General features: G+C 26.3%; 1 protein-coding gene across 1 annotated transcript; it reads right to left on the reverse strand.

Moving 5' to 3' along the window:
- Positions 1-442: 442 nt before the first annotated feature.
- Positions 443-3355, reverse strand: LOC114179438 (protein trichome birefringence-like 2). The gene is made up of 5 exons (XM_028065781.1): positions 2431-3355; positions 1935-2127; positions 1657-1847; positions 1296-1454; positions 443-1044 (listed from the first exon to the last, which is right to left on the reverse strand). Exons 1-5 carry the CDS (start codon positions 3126-3128, stop codon positions 702-704), a joined length of 1584 nt encoding a protein of 527 aa, XP_027921582.1. The 5' UTR covers positions 3129-3355; the 3' UTR covers positions 443-701.
- Between the last annotated feature and the right edge of the window lie 5834 nt (positions 3356-9189).

Consider the following 9189-nt stretch of genomic DNA (forward strand, 5'->3'; position numbering starts at 1 on the left):
GTGAAATTGATAGTTATGGATGCTAACTAAAGGAGCTTGAATTAACCAATAAAACTGAGTTCAATGGTTCATGAAATATATTGAGCTAAAATTTGGAACAACGAAACACATTCATCACCATATACCCTTGTATATGTTCTACTAATAATTAAATGTCAGAAGAATATACTGTTTAAAAGACATGTCATTTTGTCCCATAAATAGAATCTCAAGCCCCATTAGGAAATTGGAAGAGAATTTGATTTCACCATACTTATAAGCCATTGTGTCTCATAAAATAGAATCTCAAATCCTAGACCATCATAAAAAAACTACCCTTTTGCACAAATTTGATCCTGTATTTTCTATAACCGATGTATCACATAGATTCACATAAAACTAAATAAAACATAAAAATTTCGTACCATTCCAAGTATTATGATTTGTGCTTGTAAACACTACATACATGAATACAAAATCCATTTACTTTTTTCCCGGAAACAAACACCTTAAGAAATCTGGAATCTCAGAATCATGGGAAGAATTGGCAAGGCAAGCCAATCCACTATCCCTGTTTCCTTCCCTCGCTATCTTGTTCATTCTAATCAAACTATCACTAAAGGCATGCAGCAAAAAACTCATAGCATACATATGTCGAATATTACTATAACTATGCAAAAAGAATAAGAAACTGGTAGTGGAATGATTATGAGGAAACTTGTTCAGCTTTTCCAATTTCCTGTTCCATATTTTAAGAGTGAAACATATAGCAGTTCATTCCAAGTATCTGGTACCCCAGGCAAGCACCAATGGCTGCAGTCTTCGAATAGTGCAGTAGAGTTCTGATCCATTGATTTCTTATACTCCTTTCTGTATACTGAAGGATGCCCGTCTTTTCTGTAATCTGTAAGCCTACTTATATTCATATACACTACTGGGGTTTTCATATGTTGGATCACACTTTCTAGAGCCCTCATTTTTGAAGGATACTTTTGTAAGTAAGTTTCATTTAATATTGGCTCAGTTTCTTTATGGCACTGTCCTCCTGAATTCCACTGCCCACCCCTGCAGAGAGTATTACAACTTACTCATGGTATAACAGATGCATATGAATCTCTACATTACTAAATATACCACTGAAGTCACCATCAACTATTGCATAGACATAATTGTGGATAGCCAAAAGAACAATGAGACAATTAATATAGATGAGACAGGGCCTTGGTAAATAAGTATTTCCTAAGTAGCAGATATTTATTTCCAGTTAGAAACAAGCTTCGATTGAATTGTGGAAACTATGTAAAAGAGAACAATACCAGAAATGGGTGACTGAGTATCCTCGGAAGAAAACCCGAGTTTGATTGGCATTGATTTTTCTGTCAACCCATTTAGCCCAAGTTGTCAAGGCTCTGGTGTATGCATCCAGAACCTTGAGTCTTGCGTGTACATGGTTTCCTTCCTGATAATAATCTTCTCTGTAGCAGTACCAGATGACAGCAAAATGAAGAAAAAAAGAAAAGAAAAGTGCTTATTTGGAGCACATGAAGCAAGCAATATATAACAGAAGATAAATTAAGGAGAAAGGAAGACGAGAAATAAATATTTGATTGATAAATCAATCTCACATTACACAGTTACAAACATCAGATAATGTGGTGTATAAGAAATTGAACTCACCCTTTTGATGTTTTATCATGGGTCCACCAATGCCCTGTGTTGAAGACTATGATATTAGCATCTTGGTACCTGGTCTTAGTCATGTCCATCAAATCCAGTCTTAATGTCTCAAATGATCCATTTTTGGACTTGAAAGTTGACTCTTGAACAATAAATGGCGAAGCAACAAAGTCCACCGAACAATTATAATCCTACAATACAGCAAAGAAATTACAGTAAGACACCATAACGCTACAAGATTCAACTAGACAAATATCAAACAAGTGAAGGAAACTCACCTCAAATCTAAAAGAATAGACACCTTTCTTCTTAAATTCACTTCTTCCCGAAATTTCAAATACCCGTTTCTTGTTCCTGATGCTTTCACGGAGAATGCATACAAGTGACTCCCACATGTTCCTGTTCAGTGAATCCCCCACAAAAACCAGCCTCTGTCCCCTCAACCTCTCCAGAAAATCGGTTGCATTCAAACTGAGAGATCACATGATGACATCAATAATTGATCAAATACTAGAACAATAACTGTACCTTTTTTCTTCAATCACATTCATATCATGTCCCAAACACTTTTGCATAAAATTTATAATAATGAAAAAGTCTTTGTCCTAATTTCATATACATACATTGTGTTTACCGTATATCTTACTTTCTCATCATTGTTACAGTAAATATGAAATATTGATCTCTTTTCCTCATTCCATTACAAGCTACTCTTCTGTTCTAGATTAACATTAACACTTCAATATTCGTTACCAACAATTATTATATCTCTACCTTGGAATTTTGCACCCATATGGCTGCCATCTCCATTTTACATATTCTGCATCAGGCCTCCCATTCCGGTGACAGTTAAAATCTCTATCAATATGTGGACAAGACCCCAAAGGATAATATGGCTTTGATTCATCTCTTACCCACTTTCCATCAAAAATGTCACATTCCTCATGTGAACCATCCTGCATTTTCTCATAATGAGTGACAGTTGCATTTCTTGAATTATTTTTCCCAACCAAATCTCCTTCTTGTTTTCCTTTGCTACTACTCTCTGACAACAAATAAGAAGAAAAACTATAATTCTCCAAACCCTTGACACTCTTTGTTTCATCCAACACATGATTCACCCCATTTGTTCCATCCACAACTACAGCACTTCCCTCTTTAATAATCTTGACAGGATTCTTGTACTCGTCAGACTTTGAAGAGTTGGAAGTGCTGCTCCCAGAGGAAGAAGAGTGGCTAGTGTTGAAAGGCAAGAAGGGGCAAGAAGCAAGGGAAGAATTTGCACCGATAGTGTTTAATTGTGGAACAAAGACTGCAACTTTGGGAACCCTGAGGGATTTTCCAAGAATGAAGAGGGACAACAAAACAAGAGAAGCTACAACACCTAAACTGAACCAAGAAAAAAGTCTTCTTCTGTGTGGCAAAAAGGGATCAGAGAAGGCGAGTCTCTTCACAGAGAAAAGAACATGCATGCTGCTCTTGCTACCAAAACCGAAAGCTTAAGTATATCAGAGTGGTTTTGGAGGTGTGGAACAAGTGAGAAAACGATTGCGCTTGGAGATTCAGGGTTGAGTTGGTGCAGGGTGTGTATGCTTATGAAGGAAGGTGGAGGAGTAACACGGACAAAAACAGAATGAACCGCTGTTACACTAGGAGGAATACTATAATACCATGTTCCAATAAAAAAATCTCTAAATACCTTTAAATGTTATTTGTTTTTCCAATTTAAGTTAATTAAGGTAGGTTAATTAATTTTCCCAATATTATTATATTTTCAAAAAAATAAGAATATTTGTAGTCTTCTCAGACAAGATGCAAAATTTTGAACAACCATAAAATACTCCTCCTTCTGTCATCATTAGAAAAGGTGAGTGAATGAAAGGAAAAAAAAAAAAAAAAAGAGTAGAACGAAAATGTTCTCTAGTATTTTTAAGCAAGCTTCAACTTTGCTCATTTGTTGATCTAAAGCAGCATCCATATAAGTCTCCATTGTAGGATCAATGGATTTAACAATTTACTCAGTTGATGCAGATGCTGGTGTGTGAGTACGTGTTCCTTTTGTTTTAAAAAACACACATTTTTAGAAGTATTCAGACAAAAAAATCTCAACTTCGTATGATAATAAGAAAAAAGTTTTTATTAACACAATTTAACTTGTGTTTTGTTTGTTTCTATCATTTCTTTTAGAGGCGGATTTACCAGTTTGCTTGTTACAACAACACACATTTACAACACACATTTTGATTAATAGGAAAGAACATCACCAAAGTAATTGTTAACTAAAAAAAATTATATGAGAAAAGGATCTTCATACATCTTGAGATATAATTCCTCGTTTCATGTGTAATCTAGATTTTAAATTTGAATTTTCTTTATTTTCCTTTGAATTAAATTATTATTGGGAAATGACTTAATTGAGCATAATAAATAAGTTATCTTCTCTGTTTGAATCATAATTTAGCTTTTCTAGACAGTATTTTATCACATGCATTGATATTACTTATTTTATATAATTAAAATTTAAAATAAATAAATATATTTAATTATGTAACGTTCAGTTCAACGTATGAAAGTAAGTTAAGATGTAAATAAAAAAACGAGAGTTAGGAATATAAAACTTAGAGCTATTAAATTAGTATATTAATATTACCATCTCCATGATTACACACCATGACTATAGGAATTTAGTGTGTTTGTTTCAAAAATAAACAAAACCTTCAAGAGTTTATGAATCCATGATTTGACATTATGAGACACATATGGAAATTTTTTATTATATACTAACAAACTAATTAATATTTGAACGTAATCTACATAATAATTTATCACCAGTCAGGGTAATTATTTTGTGTATACTCAATTATTTAAATCTTAAAGGTAACTAATATTCCCATCAATTTCAATGTCAATAACAATTTTATTCAATTTCACATCAATACAATAATAGTTTTTTAAAGAAAAAAATTTGGCTAGATCATATTATTATAAAGTTTATTGTCTCTTGTTTTTTCTTCTATCATTTATATTTTAATTTTTTTTTAATTTTTAATCAAAAATAGAAAGAAACAAAATAGAAAATTAACCATTATTTTATTAAATTTTAAACAACCTTTTTACTTTTAATACTTGAAGTATATATCAATTATCAGGAAACTTTAACTTATTTAGTTCAAGGACGTTCATTAAAACTTTATTGTCTCTAAATAAAATAAAATATCTCGCATATTTAAACAGTAAATACATGGATACATTTTTTAATTGAAACTTATTACCTTTATAAGTATTTTTTTTTAATTATAAGAAAAACTGAAATTAAATTGTAAAATACATTAATTTGAAAAAAAAATAGTTTGTCTCAAATTATATTTTCAGTATATTTTTAAAAATGTTTGTGAAAAAGTTTAACAAAAGAAAAACATTCTTTAAAAAAAACATATTTGTTTGATTTTAATGAAACATTAGCTATTGTTTTCAAGTTTATCTTCAAACAAATTATAACAATGTCGTTATTTATAAAACATAAAATAAAGTATTTATTCTGTGAAAGAAAATATTAAAATTAATTTAGTAAGATTTTTCAAGAAACTGTCATTCTTAAACTACATTTGGTTTAAGAAAAGAAAAATGATAATATTAGCATTTCATAGTTTGTATGTTAAACATTTATTATTTGATATAACTAATTATGATTATATATTTATATTTTAGTTAACTATTAATTAATTTATATGTTCATAACAAAAGTTGAGATGAAAGACTTATATCTTTTTATGTTTAATTTTACTGTGAAAAGTTTTTATTAAAATGAGAAGTGAATCGACAAAGGGAAAGAAATTGGTAAAGAGAAGATTGGTGAAAGATGCGGTGGTGTACAGATAGATAGATGTAGGGTACCACCGCCCTCCGCATAGTATGATAGCATGACACATGTATGGCTGATCTCTGCATGCACACCAAAACAAAGTTTTTCTGGAGGAAGTACAGGTGTAGCGAGACGACGTCGTAACTGATGCAGCTTTAAGGTTGTGCAGTGCATAAAGCTAAGTTCTGCCACCACTGTCTGCCACATTAATTAGCCATGTGTTTGTAGTGTTTGTTTCAAACTTCATCATACCTTCGCTTCCCCCACCATATCCATCTATCTCATCATAATTCATTCACATTTTCAAGGAACTTTTCTTAACTTAAATCAATATATTTTTCTTTTTTCCTTATATACTTACTGTTAATTAAATTTTAAACATTTTGTAAATGTAAAATTTGTTAACGGTTAAATATACTTTTTTCCTTATTTTCGTTTTCTTTATTTACTTTAATCTTTATTTCGTTTGGATTTAATTAGATATGTTAATTTTAATTAATTTTTTAACTATATTTAAATAATTAATATATGTATACATTATATATCACGTGTTAATTTCTTTTTTCTTTTTTTTTATTTTATTAATTTTTTTTATTTAAAAGTAAAATTATGCATGTGTCATCTGTGTCACAGAATATGTTTATATGTTTATGTTATTTTTTTTTGTTCAAAGTAATTTTTTTTGTTCAATATAATTCTTATATTTTTTATTTTTATCAATTTAATTCTAATACATAATTTTGGTTGAACAATTTTGTTTCAATTAGACAAAATTTTATTATATTTAAAATTTAATTATACATTATTATATTTAATTATAAATCGAATATAATTATTAGATTTAATTATTAAAAAATATAATAATTTAAAATATTATTAGAATGTAATTATTAAATGTTTTACTAAAACTTTTATAATTAACATTTAATATTTTTATTGTGTTTTAGATATTAAAATCTTAAATGTTTTAGATTTAGATATATTAGTATATTCTTATAAAATATTTCTAATAATTTTAAATGTCAATTTCAAAAAAATTACTATATCTAGAATATAATTACCGGAAGAAAATATTTATTAATTATATTCTAATAATATTTTAAATAATTATATTCTATTTAATATTAAATCTAGGAATTATATTCAGTTTATAATTAAATAAATAATTTATAATTGAATTTTTAAAATAATTAATAAAAATGTAAATTTTATAAAAATATTAGTATAATATTTATAAAAAGTTTAAATTTGGTCTTTGAAAGAGATAAAATTGGTTTTTTCTAATTAAAATTGAGACTAAATTGAATAAAAATAACGAATATAAAGATTAATTGAATAAATATAACGAATCTAAAGACTAAGTTGTGTTATTTTGAGAGGAAAGACTAAAGGGAGAAGGGGAGGAAGAGATTGGAAGGATTAGAGAGTGAAGTTTATATTTTTTTTATAAAAAAGATTAGGAAGTAATTATGATGTGGATTAGATAATGAAGTTCATGAAAGTTTGTGATTAAATTAAGTATGATATTGAAAAAAACTTTTAATAGATAAAAGAATAAGATTACCAAAATATCCCTAGTATTATAAGTAATATAAAATGCTATATAAATTATTTAAAATAATTTATTTAATTTCTATTGATAGTGTGAAATAATAAAAAATATATTTATATAAAATGAATAATAAAATTTATTTAGTATAAAATTAAATTTGACATTTACCGCGTGTAATATTTACGTGGGAAATAATTTATTTACATTTTATATTTTCTTTTATTTTTAATAGTAGTATTTGAAGTATAAAAATTTCGATTTATTTGATATGAACATATTTCTTAATTTGATTATGTTTGTTAATAATATAGGTAGCGGTTTTTAATAAATTTGTTTTTTTTTTTTCAAAATTTATAAAATTATATATTTTTATATATTTTTAACTTTTAAAATTTTAGATGTTTATTAATATTTTTTTTAATTTTATTAGTAAATTAAAACTAAAATTACATATATTTATTTCTTACAAAATTAAAATTGATAATATTAATAAACTAAATTATCTAAAAAATTTAAAATAAATAATATTTCACATGGCACGTAAAAAAATATATCAAAATTTAAAAATTACAATAAATTAAAATCATTTTTTTAAATATTTCATTAAATAATTAACAAATATTTGAAAACAAACTTTTATAGGATAATTTATTAACAAAATAGTTTAAGATTAAAAGATAAATTTATGTATAAATTAAAAAATTTAAACTTACAAATAGTTTTGATATATTAAACATAATTAAAATAAATTCTAAAATTAATTTGATTTTGTTTTCTTGATAAGTAAAAAATGATAGCATTGTGTGAACATGTGAAAAAAAAGAAAAAAGATGACGAGGGTAGAAGAGATAAAAAATAAATATAATGAGGATAAAGTATATATATATATATATATATATATATATATATATATATATATATATATATATATATATATATATATATATTATTTTAATTATTTTTTTCCAGAAAAGTTGATTTAGGTATTGAAATGGAATGAATACAATTTAAAAGTATTCTCTTTTGTTTTTGTTACAAATCTGGACTTTTTCTTCCTGCACCCCATACAATTTGTAATTTTCAAACTATCATTAGTTAAAAATATAATTTTGAATTAGATATTGTAGAAAATATGTTCTGAAATTTTTTATCTGAAATAAAAAAAATTAAATTAAATAGTTTTGAAAAATATTTCAAATCTAAAAGTATTTTTGAAATATGTAAAAAATATATTTCGTATTATATATTCTGAAAATATCTTTCTAAATATTTAATCTGAAAAATATTAAAAAAAAAAAAATCTATCGGTGAATCCGGAACTTTGATGTGATTTTACTTTCTTCTTCTTCCCCCAACTTACCCTATGCTTGTTTTCGTGGATATGGACACCTAAATGCATGCACTATATCTACATAACAGGTGTCCATAAATGTTGAGATACATGAATACATGCTATCTGTTGGATGCGACATCATAAATTACAAGAGACAGGTGCCCAAATATGTGCTTGGAAAGGGGAAGAAAAACCTTGTGCGGTGTAGGACTATGGTAGTGAGTTGCTGGAAAACATGGTGAGAGAAAAGGAGAATAAAGTGTTGATATATAAAAGAACAAATATTTGAGGGTGATTATGGTATTTGCTTTCTAAAATTTGAGAATAAGTAAAAAAGGAAAATGTAGAATTATGCAATTTTTCTATTTTTTTCTAATTAATGATAAAATACTATTATATTTTCATCCTCACATGTATATTTCTTTTTATCAATATAAAATATAAAAATATTTATTTTAAAATTATCTTTACAATAATAATTAATATTCTAAATTTTTTAACTTTTTATTAAAAAAATCAATATATAAATATTTTTATTAAAATATTTTTTTTAATTTATTCATTTTAATATAATTTTATATTATTTTTAACATCAATAACAATTTAATAATCTTGTTTTTTTAATTAAACTTATTTTTTATTTATCACATCACATACAAATTTTTACACATTTCATTCCTAAATTTACTCTTTTCCCTTCCCTTTCTAAATCTCTTCAAAATAGTAACACAAATTTTACCCTCTTAATCAATAAAAACTCCCTCTTCCCAAATTAATTCTCAGAAG

This window comes from Vigna unguiculata, chromosome 3, assembly GCF_004118075.2.
Source record: "Vigna unguiculata cultivar IT97K-499-35 chromosome 3, ASM411807v1, whole genome shotgun sequence".
Lineage (NCBI taxonomy): Eukaryota > Viridiplantae > Streptophyta > Magnoliopsida > Fabales > Fabaceae > Vigna > Vigna unguiculata.

Excerpts from the sequence above, each read along its gene's own strand:
- LOC114179438 (XM_028065781.1), bottom strand. The coding sequence starts at position 3,128 with ATGCATGTTCTTTTCTCTGTGAAGAGACTCGCCTTCTCTGATCCCTTT. Across the intron at positions 2,128-2,430 it reads TATGGGTGCAAAATTCCAAG|TTTGAATGCAACCGATTTTC; the intron begins GTAGAGATATAA and ends GTGATCTCTCAG. Across the intron at positions 1,045-1,295 it reads TACTCAGTCACCCATTTCTG|GGGTGGGCAGTGGAATTCAG; the intron begins GTATTGTTCTCT and ends TACTCTCTGCAG.